Source organism: Anomaloglossus baeobatrachus, chromosome 7 (genome assembly GCF_048569485.1).
Source record: "Anomaloglossus baeobatrachus isolate aAnoBae1 chromosome 7, aAnoBae1.hap1, whole genome shotgun sequence".
In the NCBI taxonomy this organism is placed as follows: domain Eukaryota; kingdom Metazoa; phylum Chordata; class Amphibia; order Anura; family Aromobatidae; genus Anomaloglossus; species Anomaloglossus baeobatrachus.
The window spans coordinates 78,279,863-78,306,814 of record NC_134359.1 but is presented as its reverse complement, the minus strand read 5'-3'; the positions used below and the strand labels follow the sequence as shown (position 1 = coordinate 78,306,814).

General features: G+C 52.5%; 1 protein-coding gene across 1 annotated transcript in view; it reads right to left on the bottom strand.

The window, feature by feature from the left end:
• LOC142245103 (lanosterol synthase-like) overlaps window positions 1-26,952 on the bottom strand; it is a 106,985-nt gene that overhangs the window by 50,993 nt on the left and 29,040 nt on the right. Inside the window, exons 7-11 of the mRNA XM_075317433.1 lie at window positions 26,351-26,486; window positions 26,164-26,272; window positions 19,443-19,561; window positions 19,251-19,348; window positions 3,322-3,349 (exon numbers count right to left, since the gene is read on the bottom strand). Of these exons, the coding sequence (XP_075173548.1) occupies window positions 3,322-3,349; window positions 19,251-19,348; window positions 19,443-19,561; window positions 26,164-26,272; window positions 26,351-26,486 (490 nt within the window). The remainder of the gene's footprint in view (window positions 1-3,321; window positions 3,350-19,250; window positions 19,349-19,442; window positions 19,562-26,163; window positions 26,273-26,350; window positions 26,487-26,952) is intronic.

Below are 26,952 nucleotides of genomic sequence, written 5' to 3'. Positions count from 1 at the left end.
GACCAGAAGGTCGTCCAGATAAGGAAGCACTGCTAACCCCTCGAGGTGCAGGACCGCAATCACTGCCGCCATGACCTTGGTGAATACCCGAGGGGCCGTGGCTAACCCGAAGGGGAGAGCCACGAATTGGAAATGATCCTCTCCTATCGCAAAACGTAACCAACGCTGATGTGACACTGCGATTGGCTCATGTAGATAGGCATCTCTGATTTGAGAAGCTTGAGATCCAGGATGGGCCGGAAGGTACCGTCCTTTTTTTTTGGAACTAGGAAGAGATTTGAGTAAAAACCTCTGAACCGTTCCTGAGCGGGAACTGGGACAATCACTCCGTTTGCCTGCAAGGACGCCACGGCCTGTGAGAAGGCGGCGGCCTTGGAGCAGGGGGGAGTTGAGAGAAAAAATCTGTTTGGAGGGCTGGAAGAGAATTCTATCCTGTAGCCGTGAGATATGATGTCTCTCACCCACTGATCGGAGACTTGCTTTAACCAAGCGTCGCCAAAGTGGGAGAGCCTGCCACCGACTAAGGACGTGGCTGGAGCGGGCCGAGAGTCATGAGGAAGCTGCCTTAGTGGCAGAACCTCCTGCGGTCTTCTGCGGACACGCTTTTGGGCGCCAGTTGGATTTCTGATCCTTGGCTGAGTTAGCGGACGAGGCGGAAGGCTTAGAGGATGACCAGTTGGAGGAACGAAAGGAACGAAACCTCGATTGATTCCTACCCTGGGCGGGTTTCTTGGTCTTGGTTTGTGGCATGGAAGTACTCTTCCCGCCAGTAGCTTCTTTAATGATTTCATCCAGCTGTTCACCAAACAGCCGTGAACCAGCAAAAGGGAGCCCAGCAAGAAACTTCTTGGAAGAAGCATCTGCCTTCCACTCTCGAAGCCACAAAATCCTGCGGATAACAAGAGAATTAGCTGAAGCCACCGCAGTGCGGTGAGCAGCCTCTAGCATGGCAGACATGGCATAGGATGAAAAAGCTGAAGCCTGAGCAGTTAAGGTAACCATCTCAGGCATAGATACCTTGGTGAGGGAATGCATCTCCTCTAGAGAAGCAGAGATGGCTTTGAGAGCCCACACTGCTGCAAAAGTCGGGGAAAACGCGGCCCCCGCAGCTTCATACACAGATTTGGCCAGAAGGTCAATCTGACGGTCAGTGGAATCCTTAAGTGAGGTGCCGTCAGCCACCGACGCAACGGTCCGGGCTGAGAGCCTAGACACCGGGGGGTCTACCTTTGGGGAGTGAGACCACGCCTTGACCACCTCAGGTGGAAATGGAAACCGGTCATCAGAACCACGCTTTGGAAAGCGTTTGTCAGGGCAGGCCCTGGGTTTGGTCACAGCGGTCTGAAAACTGGAGTGGTTAAAGAACACACTCTTCACTCTCTTAGGTGAGGTAAACTGATGTTTTTCTGCCAAAGAGAGTTGCTCCTCTGACACTGGCGGATTGAGATCCAGCACAGAATTAATAGAAGCAATCAAATCACTAAGATCTGAGTCACCCTCAGAGAAATCGAAGGGATACATAGCCTCCGAGCCCCCAGTGAGGGCATCCTCCTCATCTTGAGAGTCAGCTCTTGAGACAGAGCCGTGGGATGGGAAGGGGGAGGAAACCCTGCGCCTTCTCTTAGAAGGACGGGGTCTGGGATCAGATGATGAATCCTCCGATGGACGGAGGTTAGAGGATAGGAGTCCTCTGTCAAGAATATTAGAGGCACCTTGTGATAGGGGCTGATGCATATTCATCAAAGTCCTGGACAAAAGCCCCATGGACTCAGCAAATGACTGGGATATGGACCTAGAAAAGGACTCTACCCAGGCCGGGGGTTCAATCACAGGTGCAGCAGCAGCCTGAGAGACCCCTGTGGGGTGAGACTCCAGGCTGTGGCACCGCCAAGTTAGAGCAGACATCACAATGTGGATAGGTGCTCGGCTCAGGCAGCAGGAGCTTACATGCAGTGCATGCAGAATAAAGCTTTGTGAGCCTTGCTCCTTGTGTGAGACATGCTGCTTGCAGAGAATGAACCCCAGGGAGAATATACAGAGGTCCACAACCGGAGACCGGCTGTGGCTTACCAGACCGCTGTGTTGTGTGCCCTCCAGATCCCGAAGCCCGGTCCCCCAGTCGCAGCACCTCAGCAGAGATGCAGAATGCAGGATGTCCCAGAGCAGAGTGAACTCTGCCTCAGAAGAGGGCGTTCCTATAAAAGAGCGGGAACTGGAGGGCTATAGAGACCTGCAGGGAAGGAGGGACGCCCCAGCAGTGGGGAGTGTCCCTCCCCTGTGTAGAACGGCCGCCGGGAGGAGCCGAACCTGTCCCTCTGCATGAGTGACATGCGAGGGCAGGAAAATGAAACTAGGCCTCCGGCGAAGCCGGGGCCTAAATTTAAGCGGCGAGGCTGACAAGCAGGCACCATCGGCGCGGTTCTCAGGCAAAAGCTGGAAAACCCGCCCGATAAAAGTTAAAAACAATCACATACAGCATACTCTCCCCTTACAATAAAGAACCGGGACCCCCAACATAAACGTCTCAGGTACTTAGTTGCTGAGACGCAGGGCCATGTCCCTGGGGATGAGTGCTCCGGTCCAACAGAATCCTCAAGGGGCTGTGGATGGAGACCGGACTCCTGCCAGGCATGGAGACCGTGCTGGCTCCCACTTCAAGCTAGAGCCCAGAAGGGATGGTGAAGGAGCGCGGCATGTAAGGCTGCAGCCTTGTAAATCAACCTTAACAACACCGCCGACACAGTGGGGTGAGAAGGGACATGCCGGGAGTCCAGACATGGACCCGCTTTTCTTCAAACTCTCTCCAAAAGTCAAACAAATCAGATGAGAATGCATGTGTGGATGTATGCCTCCTGACACAAAGCAATAAACTGGCTAGGACTGGCTACCAGGGGGTGTATAAGCTCAGAGGGAGGAGCTACACTTTTAAGTGTAGTACTTTGTGTGTCCTCCGGAGGCAGAAGCTAAACACCCATGGTCTGGGTCTCCCAAAGGAACGATAAAGAAATATTTATTTTGCGTATGATTTTAATCAATATATTTATTATCATTTTTCCCCCGTTTTTTTCATAGTGTTTGAATGTTTAAACTTTTAGTAGTGTCTTTGTATTGAAAACGCATCTGACTTGAAGCAATGAAAAAGCATGTAAATCGCGCTAAAAACGCGGTAAAAACGCACACGTACGTATCGCGTTTCTGTGGTCAAAACCAACTTTGGCAAAAACCATTTCTGCCAGAGGATGCGTTTAGAACTGCAACTACCTCGATGCAAAGTGCGCACATAGCCTAAAAGTTCCAACATTAAAAAGACATCATATTTACCTGCATTTTCATCCCATCTAATCCCAGCCTGCAAGAAGGTAATTGTGTAAGAAAAAATGTAGAAAGAGAAGGGAATTTTGTTTACTTACCGTAAATTCCTTTTCTTCTAGCTCCTATTGGGAGACCCAGACAATTCGGGTGTATAGCTTCTGCCTCCGGAGGCCACACAAAGTATTACACTTTAAAAAGTGTAACCCCTCCCCTCTGCCTATACACCCTCCCGTGCATCACGGGCTCCTCAGTTTTGGTGCAAAAGCAGGAAGGAGGAAACTTATAAATTGGTCTAAGGTAACTTCAATCCGAGGGATGCTCGGAGAAGTGAAAACCATGAACCAAAAGAAAAATTCAACATGAACAACATGTGTACACAAAAGAACAACCAGCCCGAAGGGAACAGGGGCGGGTGCTGGGTCTCCCAATAGGAGCTAGAAGAAAAGGAATTTACGGTAAGTAAACAAAATTCCCTTCTTCTTTGTCGCTCCATTGGGAGACCCAGACAATTGGGACGTCCAAAAGCAGTCCCTGGGTGGGTAAAAGAATACCTCGATAAAAAGAGCCGACACGACTCCCTCTTACAGGTGGGCAACCGCCGCCTGAAGAACTCGCCTACCTAGACTGGCGTCTGCCGAAGCATAGGTATGCACCTGATAGTGTTTCGTGAAAGTGTGTAGACTAGACCAGGTAGCTGCCTGACACACCTGCTGAGCCGTAGCCCGGTGCCGCAATGCCCAGGACGCACCCACGGCTCTGGTAGAATGGGCTTTCAGCCCTGAAGGAAGCGGAAGCCCCGAAGAACGGTAAGCTTCAAGAATCGGTTCCTTGATCCACCGAGCCAAGGTTGACTTGGAAGCCTGCGAACCCTTACGCTGGCCAGCGACAAGGACAAAGAGCGCATCTGAACGGCGCAGGGGCGCCGTGCGAGACACGTAGAGCCGGAGTGCTCTCACTAGATCTAATGAGTGCAAATCCTTTTCACATTGGTGAATTGGATGAGGGCAAAATGAAGGTAAGGAAATATCCTGATTGAGATGAAAAGGAGATACCACCTTAGGGAGAAAATCCGGGACAGGACGCAGAACCACCTTATCCTGGTGAAAAACCAGGAAGGGGGCTTTGCATGACAGCGCTGCAAGCTCCGACACTCTTCGGAGTGATGTAACTGAGATAACCCTGAAGACACTAGGAGCCAGGACTCAATGGCCACACAGTCAGGTTGAGGGCCGCAGAATTCAGATGGAAAAACGGCCCTTGTGACAGCAAGTCTGGGCGGTCTGGAAGCGCCCACGGCTGACCCACCGTGAGATGCCATAGATCCGGGTACCACGACCGCCTCGGCCAATCTGGAGCGACGAGAATGGCGCGACGACAGTCGGACCTGATCTTGCGTAACACTCTGGGCAGCATCGCCAGAGGAGGAAATACATAAGGCAGTCGAAACTGCGACCAATCCTGAACTAATGCGTCCGCCGCCAGAGCTCTGTGATCTTGAGACCGTGCCATGAAGGCCGGGACTTTGTTGTTGTGCCGTGACGCCATGAGATCGACGTCCGGCGTTCCCCAGCGGCGACAGATCTCTCGAAACACGTCTGGGTGAAGAGACCATTCCCCCGCGTCCATGCCCTGACGACTGAGAAAATCTGCTTCCCAGTTTTCTACGCCCGGGATGTGAACTGCGGAGATTGTGGAAGCTGTGGCTTCCACCCACTGCAGAATTCGCCTGACTTCCTGGAAGGCATGACGACTGCGCGTGCCGCCCTGGTGGTTGATGTACGCGACGGCAGTGGCGTTGTCCGACTGTATACGGATCTGTCTGCCCTCCAGCCACCGATGGAAGGCCAATAGGGCTAGATACACTGCCCTTATCTCCAGAACATTGATCTGAAGGGAGGACTCTATCGGAGTCCAGGTTCCCTGAGCCCTGTGGTGGAGGAAAACCGCTCCCCACCCTGACAGGCTCGCGTCCGTGGTGACCACAGCCCAGGTTGGGGGCAGGAAGGATTTTCCCTGCGATAGAGAAGTGGGAAGAAGCCACCACTGAAGAGACGTTTTGGTTGCAAGGGAAAGAGAGACGTTCCTGTCGAGGGAAGTCGACCTCCTGTCCCATTTGCGGAGAATGTCCCATTGGAGTGGGCGCAGATGGAATTGCGCGAAGGGCACTGCCTCCATTGCTGCCACCATCTTCCCCAGGAAGTGCATGAGGCGCCTCAAGGGGTGTGACTGACCCCGAAGAAGAGATTGCACCCCTGCCTGCAGAGAAAGCTGTTTGTCCAGCGGTAGCTTGACTACCGCTGACTGTGTATGAAACTCCATCCCGAGGTAAGTCAGTGATTGGGTCGGTGTCAACTTGGATTTTGGGAAGTTGATGATCCACCCGAACTGCTGAAGAGTCGCCAGAGCGACGGAAAGGCTGTGTTGACACGCCACCCGGGAAGGTGCCCTGACTAGGAGATCGTCTAAGTAGGGAATCACCGAGTGGCCCTGAGAGTGTAGGACCGCCACAACGGATGCCATGACTTTGGTGAACACCCGTGGGGCTGTCGCCAGGCCGAAAGGCAATGCCACGAACTGAAGGTGTTCGTCCCCGATGGCGAAACGCAAGAAGCGTTGATGTTCGGGTGCGATCGGCACATGGAGATAAGCATCCTTGATGTCGATCGATGCTAGGAAGTCTCCTTGTGACATCGAAGCGATGACCGAGCGGAGAGATTCCATCCGAAACCGTCTGGTGCTCACATGCCTGTTGAGTAGTTTGAGGTCCAGAACGGGACGGAATGATCCGTCCTTCTTTGGCACCACGAACAAGTTGGAGTAAAAGCCGCGACCATGTTCCTGAGGGGGAACGGGAATCACAACTCCTTCTGTCTTCAGAACGTGCACTGCCTGAAAAAGTGCGTCGGCCCGAGAGGGGGTCGGAGAGGTTCTGAAGAAACGAATCGGAGGTCGAGAGCTGAACTCTATCCTGTAACCGTGAGACAGAATGTCTCTCACCCATCGGTCTTGAACATGTGGCCACCAGGCGTCGCAAAAGCGGGAGAGCCTGCCACCGACCGAGGATGCGGCTAGGGGAGGCCGAGAGTCATGAGGAGGCCGTCTTGGAGGCAGTGCCTCCGGCGGCTTTTTGGGGGCGTGACTTAGACCGCCACGCATAGGAGTTCCTCTGGCCTTTCTCCGGCCTGTTGGACGAAGAGGATTGGGGCTTGGCGGAGGGACGAAAGGACCGAAACCTCGATTGTATTTTCCGTTGCTGAGGTCTCTTCGGTTTGGACTGGGGTAAGGAGGAGTCCTTTCCCTTGGATTCCTTAATAATCTCATCCAATCGTTCGCCAAACAATCGGTCGCCAGAAAACGGCAAACCGGTTAAGAACCTCTTGGAAGCTGAGTCTGCCTTCCATTCGCGCAGCCACATGGCCCTGGGGACTGCCACAGAATTAGCGGATGCCACCGCTGTACGGCTAGCAGAGTCCAGGACGGCGTTCATGGCGTAGGACGAAAAGGCCGACGCCTGAGAAGTCAAAGACGCAACCTGCGGAGCAGAGGTACGTGTGACCGCATTAATTTCAGACAGACAAGCTGAGATAGCTTGGAGTGCCCACACGGCTGCAAAAGCCGGGGCAAAAGACGCGCCCGTGGCTTCATAGATGGATTTCACCAGGAGCTCTATCTGCCTGTCAGTGGCATCCTTGAGCGATGAGCCATCTGCAACCGATACCACAGATCTAGCCGCCAATCTAGAGACTGGAGGATCCACCTTGGGACATTGAGCCCAACCCTTAACTACGTCAGAGGGGAAGGGGTAACGTGTGTCATTAAGGCGCTTAGTAAAGCGCTTGTCCGGAACCGCTCTGGGATTCTGGACAGCATCTCTGAAGTTAGAGTGATCGAAAAACGCACTCCGTGTACGTTTGGGGAACCTAAACTGGTGTTTTTCCTGCTGCGAAGCCGACTCCTCTATAGGTGGATCATTTACTAAGGCGTCCCCTTCAGGTGTATCAAGATTGAGGGCAACGTCAGGGTCAGAGCCCTGAGCTGCGACGTCCGCCTCGTCCTCCAGAGAGTCCTCAAGTTGGGAACCCGAGCAGCGTGAAGAAGTCGGGGAAGATTCACAGCGAGCCCGCTTAGCCGGTCTGGGACTGTGGTCCGTGCAGGAGTCCTCCACGTGAGACCTAGGGCCCACCCCGGGAGCGCGCTGCGGCGCGGACCGAGAGGGACTTGGAGGCGACGATCCAACAGGGCCCGGGGCCTGTGTAAGGACCGGTCTGGACTGCAAGGCTTCTAGTAGCTTGGCAGACCATTTGTCCATAGACTGAGCCATGGACTGTGAAAGTGACTCAGAGAGTTTCTCAGCAAAAACTGCAAACTCTGTCCCTGCCGCCTGGACAGTGGGAGCAGGGGGGTCTACCTGAGCCGAGGGGCCCACTAGTGACCGAGGCTCCGGCTGAGCAAGCGAAACAGGGGTCGAGCATTGCTCACAGTGAGGGTAGGTGGAACCCGCAGGTAACATAGCCCCACAAGAGGTACAGGTCGCAAAAAAACCCTGTGCCTTAGCGCCCTTGCTCCTTGTGAAAGACATGCTGTTGTCTCCTAGGAGAGTGATCACTGAGGGTATATGGGAAAGGGTAAACAGCCCGGCCGAACAGAAATATATATATAGAATACGTATCTATTCCGGCACCCTAGGGGGACCAGCACCGGGTGACCGGTGTGGCTTACCGACCGCTAAAAGCGGAGTGTGTGTCCTCCAGATTCCCTGCCTTAGGTCTCCCAGAGCTGCAGAGCTCGTCCCTGAAAATCCTCCACCGGCAGAATGTGCAGAAAAATGGCTGCCGGAGCTCTCAGGGGAGGAGGGAGCCGTGGGCGGCACTAGGAAAGTGCGGGAATCTGGGGTCCCCACAGTGATCAGTGAGGGGGGAGGAAACATACAGGATGCTCCAGCCCTCACCACCGACGTCAGGTCGGCAGTCCCGCCCTTACCCCTGACTGGCAGGCCCGGGGGCGGGAGTTTTGCTACTAGGCCGCGATGAAGCCGGGGACTAAATTTAAGACCGCGGCCGACAAGCAGGCGCGGTCGGCGCGGAAGTCCGCCGGTCTTCACAAATGAGCAGCTGCTGCAGCGTCCGGGAAGAAGGCGCTCCATGCACAGTCCCCATGGGGACACAGAGTACCTTATAGATGCAGGGCCCGGTCCCTGAGGATGAATAGATTCCTGTCCGGCAGATTCCCACAGGGGCTGCGGAGGGAGCCCGGTCCCAGTAAATGGATGACCGGTCAGGATCCCACTTCTCCCAGAGCCGCTAAGGGATGGTGAAGGAAAACGGCATGAGGCTCCGGCCTTTGTACCTGCAATGGGCACCTCAACCTTAACAGCACCGCCGACGTAGTGGGGTGAGAAGGGAACATGCCGGGGGTCCCGTGGGAGCCCTCTTTTCTTCCAACCGATATAGCTAAAATGAGAATGCATGAGTGGATGTGTGCCTCCTTCCACACAAAGCATAAAACTGGGGAGCCCGTGATGCACGGGAGGATGTATAGGCAGAGGGGAGGGGTTACACTTTTTAAAGTGTAATACTTTGTGTGGCCTCCGGAGGCAGAAGCTATACACCCGAATTGTCTGGGTCTCCCAATGGAGCGACAAAGAAAAGTAAACTTCAATTACATGCGCCAGCATAAAAAAATAATGTATTTTTATATTAAATTGTGTATTAATATGTACCTCTAATGAAAAATTAAACATTTGCAATGGTTTTGTGACCTTGTATAGTACCTGCAAAGACTTTCCCTTCAAAGCTCAGCTTTAGGCTAAATGCACACGCTGAAGTTTTTGTTGCATTTTTGATGCTTTTTTGGTGCAATTATGTTGTCAGAAACTTCTAACTTTTGACTTCCCAGCAAAGTCTATGAGAATTCAGATTTGCTGTGCGCGCGTTGTAGTTTTTTTGTCTGCAGTTTATTTGTCACAAACTTGTGACAAAAAAATTGCAGTATGTTCTATCTTTTTGCGTTTTTTGGCTTGCTTCTACTGAAAAAACGCATCAAAAATCGCATGGTCAAAAAACATCAAAAATGCACTTAGGCCTTGTGCGCACATTGCGTTTTTTGCTCCGGATTTGCTGCGGGTTTTGCTGCAGAAAAAGAGCGTTTTTTGTTCATAAAGTTCATGCAGTCCTTCCCCAGCAAAATCTATGAGAAATCTAAAATGCTGTGCGCACATTTCCACTACAGGTTTTGCTGCAGAATTTCTGCAGCAAAAGAAGGGAATTTTGTTTACTTACCGTAAATTCCTTTTCTTCTAGCTCCAATTGGGAGACCCAGACAGTGGGTGTATAGCTACTGCCTCTGGAGGCCGCACAAAGAACTACACTTAAAAGTGTAAGGCCCCTCCCCTTCTGGCTATACACCCTCCCGTAGGAGTACGGATTCCTCAGTTTTAGTACCAAAGCAAGAAGGAGGAAAGCCAATAACAGTTTCAAAAACAAATTCAATCCGATAACAAGATCGGAGAACTTAAGAAACAACATGAACAACATGTGCACCCGAAAAAACGAAACCCTAAAAACAGATAGGGCGGGTGCTGGGTCTCCCAATTGGAGCTAGAAGAAAAGGAATTTACGGTAAGTAAACAAAATTCCCTTCTTCTTTTTCGCTCCTAATTGGGAGACCCAGACAGTGGGACGTCCAAAAGCAGTCCCTGGGTGGGTAAAAAGATACCACATGAACGGGCTGTGATACAGCCTCTTCCTACAGGTGGGCCACCGCCGCCTGAAGGACCTGTCTACCTAGGCTGGCGTCTGCCGAAGCGTAGGTATGCACTTGATAGTGTTTGGTAAACGTGTGCAGACTCGACCAGGTAGCCGCCTGGCACACTTGCTGAGCCGTAGCCTGATGCCGTAACGCCCAGGACGCACCAACGGCTCTGGTAGAATGGGCCTTCAGTCCAGATGGAATCTGAAGCCCAGCAGAACGGTATGTGTGAAGAATTGGTTCCTTGATCCACCGCGCCAGGGTGGATTTGGAAGCTTGCGATCCCTTATGCTGACCAGCGACTAGGACAAAGAGCGCATCCGAACGGCGTAGAGGCGCCGTGCGAGAAATGTAAATCCTGAGTGCTCTCACCAGGTCCAACAGATGTAAACCCTTTTCAAATTGGTGAACTGGATGCGGACACAAAGATGGCAAAGTGATATCCTGATTGAGATGAAAGGAAGAAACCACCTTGGGAGAAAACTCTGGAATTGGACGCAGTACTACCTTGTCTTGGTGAAACACCAGGAAGGGAGATTTGCAAGATAACGCCGCCAGCTCGGACACTCTTCGAAGAGACGTGACCGCTACAAGAAAAACTACCTTTTGTGAAAGCCGAGAAAGGGGAACCTCTTTCAAAGGCTCGAAAGGCGGCTTTTGAAGAGCAAGGAGAACCTTGTTCAGATCCCAGGGTTCCAATGGCCGTTTGTAAGGAGGAACGATATGACAAACTCCTTGGAGAAACGTGCGTACTTTAGAAAGCCGTGCCAAGCGCTTCTGAAAGAATACGGATAGCGCGGAGACTTGACCCTTAAGCGAGCTAAGGGACAAACCTTTTTCCAACCCAGACTGCAGGAAGGAAAGAAAAATTGGCAATGCAAATGGCCAGGGAGAAAACCCTTGAGCCAAGCACCACGCTAAGAATATCTTCCACGTCCTGTGATAGATCTTAGCTGAGGATGGTTTTCTAGCCTGTCTCATTGTGGCAACAACTCCCTGAGATAAACCTGAGGCCGCTAGGATCCAGGACTCAATGGCCACACAGTCAGGTTCAGGGCCGCAGAATTCAGATGGAAAAACGGCCCTTGAGACAGCAAATCTGGACGGTCTGGTAGTGCCCACGGTTGGCCTACCGTGAGATGCCACAGATCCGGGTACCACGACCTTCTTGGCCAATTTGGAGCGACGAGTATGGCTCGCTGGCAGTCGGACTTGATTTTCCGGAGAACTCTGGGTAACAATGCTAGAGGTGGGAACACATAGGGGAGTCGGAATTGCGACCAATCCTGAACCAAGGCGTCTGCCGCCAGCGCTCGGTGATCGTGAGACCGTGCCATGAAAACTGGGACCTTGTTGTTGTGCCGTGACGCCATCAGATCGACGTCCGGCGTCCCCCAGCGGCAACAGATCTGTTGAAACACGTCCGGGTGAAGGGACCATTCTCCTGCGTCCATGCCCTGGCGACTGAGAAAGTCTGCTTCCCAGTTTTCCACGCCTGGGATGTGAACTGCAGATATGGTGGACGCTCTGCTTTCCACCCACGTCAAAATCCGCTGGACTTCTTGAAAAGCTTGGCGACTGCGTGTTCCCCCTTGGTGGTTGATGTACGCCACCGCCGTGGAATTGTCCGACTGAATCCGAATCTGCTTGCCTTCCAGCCATTGTTGGAAGGCTCGCAGGGCAAGATAGATTGCTCTGATTTCCAGAACATTGATCTGCAGGGTGGACTCTTCCTGAGTCCACGTCCCCTGAGCTCTGTGGTGGAGAAACACCGCTCCCCACCCTGATAGGCTCGCATCTGTCGTGACCACTGCCCAGGACGGGGGAAGGAACGACTTTCCCTGTGACAATGAGTTGGGGAGAAGCCACCAACGTAGAGAGTCCTTGGCAGTCTGAGAGAGGGAGACAGTCCTGTCGAGGGACGTCGATTTCCCATCCCATTGGCGCAGAATGTCCCATTGGAGAGGGCGCAGATGAAACTGCGCGAACGGGACTGCCTCCATTGCTGCTACCATCTTTCCTAGGAAATGCATGAGGCGCCTCAGTGAGTGCGACTGGCTCTGAAGGAGAGATTGCACTCCAGTCCGTAGCGAGCACTGCTTGTCCAGTGGAAGCCTCACTATCGCTGATAGAGTATGAAACTCCATGCCAAGATAAGTCAGAGATTGGGTCGGGGTTAGATGAGACTTTGGAAAGTTGATAATCCACCCGAAAGTCTGGAGAGTGTCTAGCGCCACCTTCAGACTGTGTTGGCATGCTTCTTGAGAGGATGCCTTTATAAGCAGGTCGTCTAGATACGGGATGACCGAGTGACCCTGCGAGTGCAGAACAGCTACTACTGCTGCCATGACTTTGGTGAAGACCCGGGGGGCTGTTGCCAGACCGAAGGGTAACGCTACGAACTGTAGGTGCTCGTCGTGTATGACGAAACGTAGGAAACGCTGATGCTCTGGTGCAATCGGCACGTGGAGATACGCATCTTTGATGTCTATTGATGCTAGAAAATCTCCCTGAGACATTGAGGCTATGACGGAGCGTAGGGATTCCATCCGGAACCTCCTGACTTTTACGTGTCTGTTGAGCAACTTCAGATCCAGGACGGGACGATACGATCCGTCCTTTTTTGGGACCACAAACAGATTGGAGTAAAAACCGTGACCTTGTTCCTGAAGAGGGACGGAGGTCACCACTCCTTCCGCCTTTAGAGCGGCCACCGCCTGCAACAGAGCATCGGCTCGGTCTGGTGGTGGAGAAGTTCGGAAGAAACGAGTTGGCGGACGAGAACTGAACTCTATCCTGTACCCGTGAGACAGAATATCTCTCACCCAACGGTCTTTGACGCTTGCTAGCCAAATGTCGCCAAAGTGGGACAGCCTCCCACCGACCGCGGGTGTGGGAATCGGAGACCGCAAGTCAGGAGGACGTCGTTTTGGCAACGGTTCCTCCGGCTGGTCTTTTTGGGCGTGACTGAGACCTCCAAGAATTTGAACGTCTCTGGTCCTTTTGAGTCTTTTTTGACGAGGCGAATTGGGACCTGCCCTGTCCTCGAAAGGACCGATAAGCAGACTGACCCCTCCTCTGTTGGGGCTTGTTTTGTCTGTGTTGCGGTAAGGAAGAGTCCTTACCCTTGGAGTGTTTGATGATCTCATCCAAACGCTCTCCAAACAATCGGTCACGAGAAAAAGGCAAATTGGTTAAGCACTTCTTGGAATGAGAATCTGCTTTCCAATGTCTCAACCACAGAGCCCTACGCAAAACAACTGAGTTGGCTGACGCCACTGCCGTGCGGCTTGTAGCGTCAAGAACAGCATTAATCGCGTACGACGCGAATGCCGCCATTTGCGAGGTCAATGGTGCTACCTGCGGGGCAAATGCATGTGTGACTGAGTCGACTCGCGCAAGCCCGGCCGTGATAGCTTGGAGTGCCCATACGGCCGCAAAAGAAGGCGCTAATGACGCTCCAATCGCTTCATAGATGGATTTCAGCCAGAGCTCCATCTGCCTGTCAGTGGCATCTTTAAGTACCGCTCCATCTTCAACAGCAACCAAGGATCTAGCTGCAAGCCTGGAAATTGGAGGATCCACTTTTGGACACTGGGTCCAACCCTTGACCACTTCAGTGGGAAAAGGGTAGCGTGTATCTTTAAGTCGTTTAGGAAAACGCCTTTCAGGATAAGCGTGGGGTTTCTGGATTGCGTCTCTGAAGTCAGCGTGGTCCAGAAAAGTGCTTAATGTACGCTTAGGGTATCTGAAATGGATTCTCTCGTGCTGCGAAGCTGACTCCTCTACAGGAGGAGCTGGTGGGGAAATATTCAACATCTTATTGATGTTAAATATAAGATCATTAACTATGGCGTCACCATCTGGTGTATCTAGATTGAGAGCGGTCCCCGGATCAGAATCCTGATCAGTTACGTCTGCCTCATCACCCATAGATTCATCCCGCTGGGATCCAGACCATTGAGATGAATGGGAAGGCCCGTCATAACGAGCCCGCTTAGGCTGCCCGGGGCCATCGTCCGAGTCAGAGTCTTCACCCTGAGGTGTAGATGCCCGTCCCGGAGCTAGGAGCTGAGGGGGACCAGGGGGCAAGACATGCACAGTGTCCGTGGTCTGAAGTACAGGCCTAGCTCGCAATGTGTCAAGAATTTGTGACATAGTGAGAGACATTCTGTCAGCAAAAGCTGCAAACTCAGTTCCTGTCACCTGGACAGCATTCACAGGTGGTACACCCTGGGACACGTCCAGCAGAGGTCCCGACTGTGCAAGCGCCGCAGGGGCCGAGCACTGCACACAATGGGGGTCCGTGGAGCCTGCCGGTAGAAAAGTCCCACATGCGGTGCAGGAAGCATATAATGTCTGTGCCTTGGCACCCTTGCGTTTTACGGGCGACATGCTGCTGGCTCTCTGCATGTGAGAGAGTCTATAGCCAAAGGGCGACCAGCGCTATGTAATACCAAGTATTTGTAGCAACAAAATACTAAGGATACTACGAGCACAAGAGGGGGTGAGCCCTGAGGGCTGCTTACCGCCCGCTGAACAGCGGGTAAGAGGCTGCAGAATGCCTTGTCTGGGACTCCCCGGCTCCCCTCTGCAGCTCAGCGTGTCAGCAAGAATGGCTGCCGGCTTCTGTGGAGAGGGGCGGTCCGTGGGAGTTCCCAAACAAAAGTGCGGGAACAGTGTCCCCTCTGTGCTGACTGTGAGGGCTGGAGTATGTAAAAACGACTCCAGCCCTCAGCGCTGATGCACTGGCCAGCGTCCCGCCCCTCTCCTGACTGGCAGGTCTGGGGGCGGGAACGAACGAAAGCAGGCCGCAAAAGCCGGGGACTCGAGTTATCAGCGCGGCCGCCGTAAAAGCGCGGGCCGCGCTGAAGTCCCCGGCGCACCACAAGTGCCAGCCGCGCCGCTGTTCCAGCGGCCGGCGCGACCGAGTCCTAGACGTGGGCAGCGTCCCGCCCCTCTCCTGACTGGCAGGTCTGGGGGCGGGAACGAACGGAAGCAGGCCGCAAAAAGCCGGGGACTGTAGTTATGAGCGCGGCCGCCGTAAAAGCGCAGGCCGCGCTGAAGTCCCCGGCGCACTACAAGTGCTAGCCGCGCCGCAGCCCCAGCGGCCGGCGCGACCGATTCCCAGAAGTGTGCCTGCTTCAGCTAAGCTGAATGAGGCCATGGCACAGGCGCCGCAGCGCTGATGTCCCCCGGCGCACTACAACACCCAGCATGCTGCGGTGTGAGCGCCAGATACACGGGGACACAGAGTACCTTGAGGATGCAGGGCCATGTCCCTGATGTACTCCGCTCCATCCAGCATCTTCTCCAGGGGCTGTAGATGGAGCACGGTCTCAGTGCCTGGAGACCGGTAAATCCCACTTCACCCAGAGCCCTGTAAAAAGGGATGGGGAAGGAATCAGCATGTGGGCTCCTGCCGCCGTACCCGCAATGGGTACCTCAACCTTACAAACACCTCCGACATAAGTGGGGTGAGAAGGGAGCATACTGGGAGTCTGTATAGACCCTCTTTTCTTCCATCCGACATAGTCAGCAGCTGCTGCTGACTAAAAACAATGGAGCTATGCGTGCGTGTCTGACCTCCTTGCGCACAAAGCTAAAACTGGGGAATCCGTACTCCTACGGGAGGGTGTATAGCCAGAAGGGGAGGGGCCTTACACTTTTAAGTGTAGTTCTTTGTGCGGCCTCCAGAGGCAGTAGCTATACACCCACTGTCTGGGTCTCCCAATTAGGAGCGAAAAAGAAATAAGCAGCATGTCACTTCTTTTCCATAGGTACCTGCAGTTTTCCCCTGTGTTTTGACACTGATAATGGTTAAAAACCGCAGGGAGAAAACTATGGCAAAACCGTAACAAACCGCAGAATGGTAAAACCGCATGCAGATTTTGGGTGCGGAATTCTGCCAGAGGGAGCATATTTTGCTGAAGAAACACATCTACCCAGTTTGCACAGACCCTAAAAACGCAGCATCATAAGGGCTTGTTCGCACGTACATGCTGAATATTCTGCAGCGATTTGGCAGTGCATGTGAGCTTTAAATCGCTGCAGAAACACTGCGTAATGGATGCAGTGTTTCAGCAGAATAAATGCCGATTTCATGCGCTCGGGATGCTGCCGCCACCTTAGACAGAGTGGGAGCAGCATCCAAAGCGCACAAAATAATTGACATGCTGCTTTTTTGAACGCACGGATTTGGGTCAAAATTTTGACACTCAAATCGCTGTGGTCTAAAAAGCAACGTGCGCACGGATTATGCACAATCTTCATAGATTGTGCTGGGAACGCAAGACGCATGCATTTACGCTGCAGTTCTATATGCAGCGTAAATGCATGAAATTACGCAACGTGCGCACAAGCCCTTTTTTTACAAATCTGGGGCAAGGTGCAGTTTTGTTGTGGCAAAAAAACTGCAGTGGGTGCATGTAGCCTTAGGCGGGCTTTGCAGATTACGACATCGCAAGCCGATGCTGCGATGTCGAGTGCGATAGTCCCCGTCCCCGTCGCAGCTGCGATATCTTGTGATTGCTGCCGTAGCGAACATTGTCGCTACGCCAGCTTCACATGCACTCACCTGCCCTGCGATCGTCGCTCTGGCCGGCGACCCGCCTCCTTCTTAAGGGGGCGGGTTGTGCGGCGTCATAGCGACGTCACACAGCAGGCGGCCAATAGCGGCGGAGGGGCGGAGATGAGCAGGATGTATACATCCCGCCCACCTCCTTCCTTCCGCATAGCTGGTGTGAGCCGCAGGTAGGAGATGTTCCTCGCTCCTGCGGCTTCACACACAGCGATGTGTGCTGCCGCAGGAACGAGGAACTACATCGTACCTGTCGCGGCACCGGCATTATGGAAATGTCGGAGAATACACCGATGATACGATAACGACGCTTTTGCGCTCGTTCATCGTATCATCTAGGATTTACACACTACAATGTCGAAAGTGACGCCGGATGTGCGTCACTTTCGATTTGACCCCACCGACATCGTACGTGCGATGTTGCAACGTGCAAAGCCGCCCTTAGGGTATGTCTGCACACTGCAGTTTTGTCATAACTACAAAAATGCACCTTGTGGCCAAAAAAAGCATGTGCTTTGGTGCGTTTTTGACCATGCGTGTTTTATCACCAATGGGTAAAAAACACAGGTAAAAACGCAAAAAGAACTGACATGCTGCAGTTTTGTGGTCACCACAAAACTGAAGCCAAAAAATAAAAAGCAGTGTACGCACAGCAAATCTGAAATCTCATAAACTTTAGTGGGGAAGGAAAAGTATGCACCTTGTGGTGACTAAAAGTTCACCACAAACTGCACCAAAAAACACGTCAAAAACTGCAGCGTGTGCATGGAGCATTGGATGTTGCACTTTCCCTTCTTCCCAATTCACATCTTAGTAAAGTGTATGATTGTAAAGTTACAATACAACTGCAGCCTAAGGCTATGTGCCCACGGGGAAAGTGTCCTGCGGTTATATCCGCAGGAGCTCCCAGAAAACCGCACCACAACTTTTGTCTGTTTCCATGCTGCGGAATGTCGTGCGGATATGGTGCGGGCATTCTGCATTGAGGATACAGTGCCATGGCTTCGGCACTGCATCCTCTATGCAGAACAAGTGCTGAGTGATCGGGGCGTTCATACTTGCCTCCATCACACAGCATTTCTCTCCAGCTGTGTCACTCTGTCAGCGTCTGCACTGTGCAGGAGAAGGTGGGCGGGCCTGAACTAGCTCTGGCTGTCACATGACCGGAGCTCGTGCAGGCCCCGCCCACCTCCTCCTTCCTGCTCCTAGCTCCACTGCCGTCCTGACTCGCGTGTCTGTTATCAAGGCAGGTAAGTATGGGACCAAGGCAGGTAAGCCTCTATCTCCATAGTGGAGCGCCAGGATTTCCGCAGGTAAATCCACAGGAATAATTGACATGCAGTTACGCTTAACTGCGGGACATCCGCAGCAAATCCCGCAACCGCACATACCGCAGCGTGGACACAGACACTCCCCATGTCCCGCTTGCTTCTGCGGATTTTTCCGCGGAAAACCTGCGGATTTATCTGGATTTTCCAGATAAATCTGCAGTTTTTCCGCGGAAAACCTGCGGATTTATCTGGATTTTGCAGATAAATCTGCAGGTTTCAAAATGTACAGACACTCCCCATGTTATCCTATGGGACATGGGAAGTGTCTGTGTCCACGTTGCGGAATGTGCAGTTGCGGAATATACTGCAGATGTCCCGCAGCCGCACAAAACTGCATGTCAATTATTCCTGCGGATTTACCTGCGGAAATCTGCCTTGGTCCCATACTTACCTGCCTTGATAGCAGACGCCCGTCACTTTCTTCCGGAGCACAGGAGCGCGGTGGAGCTAGGAACAGGAAGGAGGAGGTGGGCGGGGCCTGCACGATCTCCGGTCATGTGACAGCCAGAGCTCGTTCAGGCCCGCCCACCTTCTCCTGCACAGTGCAGACGCTGACAGATGCTGGAAAGTGAAGTGCTGCGTGATGGAGGTAAATATAAACTCCCCGATCACTCAGCACTTGTTCTGCATTGAGGATGCAGTGCCAAAGCCATAGTACTGTATCCTCAATGCAGAATGCCCGCAGCATATCCGCAGGACGTTCCGCTGTACATCCACAGCATGTAAACAGACAAAAGTTGTGCTGCGGATTTCTGGGAGCTCCTGCGGATATATCCGTAGTACACTGTCCCCGTGGGCACATAGACTTCCATTACACTTCTCCTTCCTGCCGTCTGACATAATGCAGAGGCTGCTGTAATCACAGGATTCTATTATCTCGCAGGCTTCTTCTAGAGACATAGAAAAAGCTTGTAATCCCATGTTTGGGTAAATATATTCTACTTCATTATATTGGGCAAGTATTTATAATCTACCTATCTCTCATCTTTATCAATTCTTGGAGCATTCTTTTGCAGGGAGAAAGTACAGAGCTCCTTCTACTATGCCCGATATTGGAAAGAATAGAACGGGCATATAGTAAGGGAATGAAGCCAATAAACAGCATTGATCGCCCACTTTCTTTTTAGAACATAAACTTTAATTAACACCTTTGGACGAATATCATCAGATTTTTTAAGTGGCTCATTAGTGGTACATTTTAAAACTTAAGTTGCAACAAATCAGATAAGAAAACTAATCCTACGAACTGTATTTCTGCACAGGATGTGATCACTACTTACCAAAGGTAATCAGGGATGCGATCTACATGTTCCCGGAATGATGGAGATTCTGGTCCATCTACATGCCAACGGACCAGCATATTAATCACTTTAGAGATCTGTTACACAAGAAGATTTATTTCAAAATTAGAATTTTTCTTTAAAAAAAAATAAAAAAAATCAATAAATAATTCATGTTTCCAGGAGACTTACTGGACCAATGCTGATACACTTGGTAAAGCGGTCATCTGCTGTTACATGGTCATATAATTCATGCACAGCACGCCGGCGAAGAGCAGGAATGTGGTACACCTCGTATGCATTCAACAGGACTGAGAAGAAAAGTACAAAATGACTTATGGGAATAAAATACTTCAACTGAAAAGTTAAAGGGAATCTGTCACCAGGTTTTTGCCACCTAATCTAATGTAGGGGCAGAGATCCTGATTCCAGCGATGTGTCAATTACTGAGCTGCTCAGTGTAGTTTTGATTAAATCACTGATTAATCATCAGTAGGTTATCATTACAGGACTACTTGGCATGCTGCAGGTAGTCCAGCATATTCCTGAACTCTGTATAACTGCTTGATCTGCAGCAGAGAAAGCATTGATTTTATCAAAATGACAGCAAGCAGCTCAGTAAGTGACACATCGCTGGAATCAGGGTCTTTGTCTTTACATTATGCTGCTCTCAGATGGGGGAGCAAAAACCTGCTGACAGATTCCCTTTAAAATCATAAAAAGTGAAAATCTCATTAAATTTAATTTATTTAAGAAGGGAATTTTGTTTACTTACCGTAAATTCCTTTTCTTCTAGCTCCAATTGGGAGACCCAGACAATTGGGTGTATAGGCTATGCCTCCGGAGGCCGCACAAAGTATTACACTAAAAGTGTAAAGCCCCTCCCCTTCTGCCTATACACCCCCCGTGCTCCCACGGGCTCCTCAGTTTTGGTGCAAAAGCAAGAAGGAGGAAAAAAATTATAAACTGGTTTAAAGTAAATTCAATCCGAAGGAATATCGGAGAACTGAAACCATTCAACATGAACAACATGTGTACACATAAAAACAGGGGCGGGTGCTGGGTCTCCCAATTGGAGCTAGAAGAAAACGAATTTACGGTAAGTAAACAAAATTCCCTTCTTCTTTGTCGCTCCATTGGGAGACCCAGACAATTGGGACGTCCAAAAGCAGTCCCTGGGTGGGTAAATAATACCTCATAATAGAGCCATAACGGCTCCGTCCTACAGGTGGGCAACCGCCGCCTGAAGGACTCGCCTACCTAGGCTGGCATCTGCCGAAGCATAGGTATGCACCTGATAGTGTTTCGTGAAAGTGTGCAGGCTCGACCAGGTAGCCGCCTGACACACCTGCTGAGCCGTAGCCTGGTGCCTCAAAGCCCAGGACGCACCCACGGCTCTGGTAGAATGGGCTTTCAGCCCTGGGGGAACCGGAAGCCCAGCAGAACGGTAGGCTTCGAGAATTGGTTCCTTGATCCACCGAGCCAGGGTTGATTTGGAAGCCTGTGACCCTTTACGCTGGCCAGCGACAAGGACAAAGAGTGCATCCGAGCGGCGCAGGGGCGCCGTACGAGAAATGTAGAGTCTGAGTGCTCTCACCAGATCTAACAAGTGCAAATCCTTTTCACATTGGTGAACTGGATGAGGACAAAAAGAGGGTAAGGAGATATCCTCATTGAGATGAAAGGGGGATACCACCTTAGGGAGAAATTCCGGAACCGGACGCAGAACCACCTTGTCCTGGTGAAACACCAGGAAGGTGGCTTTGCATGACAGAGCTGCGAGCTCAGACACTCTCCGAAGTGAAGTGACTGCTACTAGGAAAACCACTTTCTGCGAAAGGCGTGCGAGAGAAATATCTCTCATTGGCTCGAACGGTGGTTTCTGAAGAACCATCAGCACTCTGTTCAGATCCCAGGGTTCCAACGGACGTTTGTAAGGAGGAACGATGTGACAAACCCCCTGCAGGAACGTGCGTACCTGTGGAAATCTGGCCAGGCGCTTCTGAAAAAACACAGAGAGCGCAGAGACTTGTCCCTTAAGGGAGCCGAGTGACAAACCCTTTTCCAATCCGGACTGAAGAAAGGACAGGAAAGTGGGCAAGGCAAATGGCCAGGGAGAAAAACCCCTAGCAGAGCACCATGACAGGAATATTTTCCACGTCCTGTGGTAGATCCTGGCGGACGTTGGTTTCCTAGCCTGTCTCATAGTGGCAATGACTTCCTGGGATAATCCTGAAGACGCTAAGATCCAGGACTCAATGGCCACACAGTCAGGTTGAGGGCCGCAGAATTCAGATGGAAAAACGGCCCTTGAGACAGCAAGTCTGGTCGGTCTGGTAGTGCCCACGGTTGGCCGACCGTGAGATGCCACAGATCCGGGTACCACGACCTCCTCGGCCAGTCTGGGGCGACGAGGATGGCGCGGCGGCAGTCGGCCCTGATCTTGCGTAACACTCTGGGCAACAGTGCCAGCGGAGGAAACACATAAGGGAGTTGAAACTGCGACCAATCTTGAACTAAGGCGTCTGCCGCCAGAGCTCTGTGATCGTGAGAACGTGCCATGAATGCCGTGACCTTGTTGTTGTGCCGGGACGCCATTAGGTCGACGTCCGGCATCCCCCAGCGGCAACAGATCTCCTGAAACACGTCCGGGTGAAGAGACCATTCCCCTGCGTCCATGCCCTGGCGACTGAGAAAATCTGCTTCCCAGTTTTCCACGCCTGGGATGTGAACTGCGGAGATGGTGGATGCCGTGGCTTCCACCCACATCAAAATCCGCCGGACTTCCTGGAAGGCTTGCCGACTGCGTGTTCCTCCTTGGTGGTTGATGTAAGCCACCGCTGTGGAGTTGTCCGACTGAATTCGGATCTGCTTGCCTTCCAGCCACTGCTGGAACGCTTTCAGGGCAAGATACACTGCCCTGATCTCCAGAACATTGATCTGAAGTGAGGACTCTTGCTGGGTCCACGTACCCTGAGCCCTGTGGTGGAGAAAGACTGCTCCCCACCCTGACAGACTCGCGTCCGTCGTGACCACCGCCCAGGATGGGGGTAGGAAGGATTTCCCCTTCGATAATGAAGTGGGAAGGAGCCACCACCGAAGGGAAGCTTTGGTTGCCTGAGAGAGGGAGACGTTCCTGTCGAGGGACGTCGGCTTCCTGTCCCATTTGCGTAGGATGTCCCATTGAAGAGGACGCAGGTGAAACTGCGCGAAAGGAACTGCCTCCATTGCTGCTACCATCTTCCCCAGGAAGTGCATGAGGCGCCTCAAGGGGTGTGACTGACCTTGAAGGAGAGATTGCACCCCCGTCTGTAGTGAACGCTGCTTGTTCAGCGGAAGCTTCACTATCGCTGAGAGGGTATGAAACTCCATGCCAAGATACGTCAGCGATTGGGCTGGTGTCAGATTTGACTTTGGAAAATTGATGATCCACCCGAAACTCTGGAGAGTCTCCAGAGTAGCGGTGAGGCTGTGCTGGCATGCCTCTTGAGAGGGAGCCTTGACCAGCAGATCGTCTAAGTACGGGATCACCGAGTGACCATGAGAGTGGAGGACCGCGACTACTGTAGCCATGACCTTGGTGAAAACCCTTGGGGCTGTCGCCAGGCCGAACGGCAGTGCCACGAACTGAAGGTGTTCGTCTCCTATGGCGAAGCGCAGAAAACGCTGATGCTCTGGCGCAATCGGAACGTGGAGATAAGCATCTTTGATATCGATCGATGCAAGGAAATCTCCTTGAGACATTGAGGCGATGACGGAGCGGAGGGATTCCATCCGGAACCGCCTGGTCTTTACGTGCTTGTTGAGCAGTTTTAGGTCCAGGACAGGACAGAAAGACCCGTCCTTCTTTGGAACCACAAACAGGTTGGAGTAAAAACCGTGACCCTGTTGCTGAGGAGGAACAGGGACCACCACTCCTTCTGCCTTCAGAGTGCCCAGCGCCTGCCGAAGAGCATCGGCTCGCTCGGGAGGCGGAGATGTCCTGAAGAAACGAGTCGGAGGATGAGAGCTGAACTCTATCCTGTAACCGTGAGACAGAATGTCTCTCACCCAACGGTCTTTTACCTGTGGCAGCCAGGTGTCGCAAAAGCGGGAGAGCCTGCCACCGACCGAGGATGCGGTGTGAAGTGGCCGTAAGTCATGAGGAAGCCGCCTTGGTAGCGGCACCTCCGGCGGACTTTTTAGGGCGTGACTTAGACCGCCATGAATCGGAGTTCCTCTGATCCTTCTGAGGCCTTTTGGACGAGGAGAATTGGGACTTGCCCGCACCCCGAAAGGACCGAAACCTCGACTGTCCCCTCCTGTGCTGGGGTAAGTTTGGTTTGGCCTGGGGTAAGGATGTTTCCTTTCCCTTGGATTGCTTGATGATTTCATCCAATCTCTCACCAAACAAACGGTCGCCAGAAAACGGCAAACCGGTTAAGCACTTTTTGGAAGCTGAATCTGCTTTCCATTCCCGTAGCCACAAGGCCCTGCGTATTGCCACCGAATTGTTGGCTGCAACCGCTGTACGGCTCGTAGAGTCCAGGACAGCATTAATAGCGTAGGACGCAAATGCCGACGTTTGAGCTGTTATGGAAGCCACTTGCAGCGCAGACGTACGTGTGAGTGCGTCAATTTGCGCTTGACCCGCTGAGATAGCTTGGAGTGCCCATACGGCTGCGAATGCTGGAGCAAAAGACGCGCCGATAGCTTCATAGATGGATTTCAACCAGAGCTCCATCTGTCTATCAGTGGCATCCTTGAGTGAAGCCCCATCTTCAACTGCAACTATGGATCTAGCCGCCAGTCTGGAGATTGGAGGATCCACCTTGGGACACTGAGTCCAGCCCTTGACCACGTCAGGGGGGAAGGGATAACGTGTATCTTTAAGGCGCTTAGAAAAACGCTTATCTGGACAAGCCCGGTGTTTCTGGACTGCGTCTCTGAAGTCAGAGTGGTCCAGAAACATACTCGTTGTACGCTTGGGGAACCTGAAACGGAATTTCTCCTGCTGAGAAGCTGACTCCTCTACTGGAGGAGCTGAGGGAGAAATATCCAACATTTGATTTATGGACGAGATAAGATCATTCACTATAGCGTCCCCATCAGGAGTATCAAGGTTGAGAGCAGCCTCAGGATCAGAATCCTGATCAGCTACCTCCGCTTCACCATACAGAGAGTCCTCCCGCTGAGACCCTGAACAATGTGATGATGTCGAGGGATTTTCCCAGCGAGCTCGCTTAGGTGGTCTGGGACTGCGGTCCGTGTCAGAGACCTCACCCTGGGATCTATGAGACACCCCGGGAGGACATGGTTGTACCAACTGAGGGGAACCAGGGGGCAATGATTCTACAGTGCCCATGGTCTGAGATACCGGTCTGGACTGCAACGCTTCTAGTATCTTAGCCATAGTCTCAGAAAGCCTTTCAGTAAAAGCTGTAAACTCCGTCCCTGTCACCTGGACAGTGTTAGCAGGTGGTTCCCCCTGGGCCACCCTTAGCAGAGGCTCCGGCTGAGTAAGTGCCACAGGGGCCGAGCAGTGCACACAATGAGGGTCAGTGGAACCTGCCGGTAGGGAAGCCGTACATGCGGCGCAGGCAGCATAGTAAGCCTGTGTTTTGGCAACCCTGCTTCTTGTGGGCGCCATGCTGTTTTCTCCCCTTAGCAACCTAGGAGGGTATATAGCCAAAGAGCAACTTTGCAGTACACAGTGTAAAGTATAGCATATAATCATATCATCTATAAGTACACTGCTGCACAAGTGGGGCCAGCACCTGAGGTGCTGCTTACCGGCCGCTCAAAGCGGTTGTGTGGCCACCAGAATCCCTGCCTGGGTCTCCCAGAGCTTGTCTCCCCTCTCCAGCGTCAGAAGAGCCGACAGGAATGGCTGCCGGCGTCCTGAGGAGAGGAGGGGGCCGTGGGCGTGCCCTAAAAAGTGCGGGAAACTGGTGCCCCACTGTGCACCGTGAGGGGGGAGGAGTATGCAAAGCCTGCTCCAGCCCTCAGTGCTGCCGTCCTGTGCAGCGTCCCGCCCTTCCCCTGACTGGCAGGTCTGGGGGCGGGAAGAGAATGAGACTAGGCCGCAGAAGCCGGGGACTATAGTTATAAGCACGGCCGCCGTATAAGCGCGGTCGGCGCGGATGTCCCCGGCGCACTAACAGTCCCAGCCGCGCCGCATGTATAACAATGGCAGCGGCGGTCAGCGCGGTAGTCCCTAATACACTACACACCCAGCCACGCTGCAGCGTGTGATGGCACAAGTGCGGTCAGCGCCGCGGTCCCCGGCGCACTAACACACCCAGCAATGCTGGAGTGTTTCTGTGCGCGGTCCCCACGGGGACACAGAGTACCTCAAAGTAGCAGGGCCATGTCCCTGACGATACTCGGCTCCTTATCCAGCAGAATCCCCAGGGCCTGTGGATGGAGCACAGTCTCAGTGCCTGGAGACTGATAGGATCCCACTTCACCCAGAGCCCTAAGGGGGATGGGGAAGGAAAACAGCATGTGGGCTCCAGCCTCCGTACCCGCAATGGATACCTCAACCTTAACAACACCGCCGACCAGAGTGGGGTGAGAAGGGAGCATGCTGGGGGCCCTGTTATGGGCCCTCTTTTCTTCCATCCGACATAGTCAGCAGCTGCTGCTGACTAAGCTGTGGAGCTATGCGTGCATGTCTGCCTCCTTCGCACAAAGCATAAAAACTGAGGAGCCCGTGGGAGCACGGGGGGTGTATAGGCAGAAGGGGAGGGGCTTTACACTTTTAGTGTAATACTTTGTGCGGCCTCCGGAGGCATAGCCTATACACCCAATTGTCTGGGTCTCCCAATGGAGCGACAAAGAAATTTTGAATTCTAAGAGAAACAACACACATAAAAATCTGCATAATTGTATAGGTACAAATGCTGCACTGACGATAATCAATGCCTCCTACCATAGGCAAAGTCCAGTAAGATACTGTGCGGTGTATACAGGTCACAAGCAGCAACACAGTTCCTCTGCGCCGGCCAATTTATACTGCTATATTCCTGCACGTACAGCTCCTGCATGAGAAGCAAATGTGTAAATACATGTCCCACTTGATAAAATACAAGTGCTAAAATACGTGTTCTGCCCCTTACTTGTCTCAAGCTGCGGATCAAGTTATCCTCACGGGCACTCAGACGTGTAGCATAGCAGTAACTCATGGGTAAGTAAACCTGACGGCAGTGACACCATATGGTGCTGGGGTGAGCAGGGAACCACTGGGGAAGAAGCCTACAAGACAACACTAGATGTTAAGGGGGCTTTACACGCTACGATATCGTTAATGTTTTATCGTCAGGGTCACGTCGTTAGTGCCGCACATCCGGCGTCATTAACGGTATCGCAGCGTGTGACACTTACCAGCGACCTTAAACGTCCTCCAAAGTGGTGAAAATCGTTCACCATGGAGGGGTCGTCCTAAAACCAAAAATTGTTAATGGTTGTTTGTAGATGTTGTACCTCGTTCCTGCGGCAGCACACATCACTGTGTGTGACACCGCAGGAGCGAGGAACGTCTCCTTACCTGAGTCCCGCCCGCAATGAGGAAGGAAGGAGGTGGGCGGGATGTTCGTCCCGCTCATCTCCACCCCTCCGCTTTGATTGGCCAGCCGCTTAGTGACGTCGCGGTGACGTCGCTGTGACGCCGAACACACCTTCCCCTTGAAGGAGGGATTGTTCGGCAGTCATAGCGCCGCCG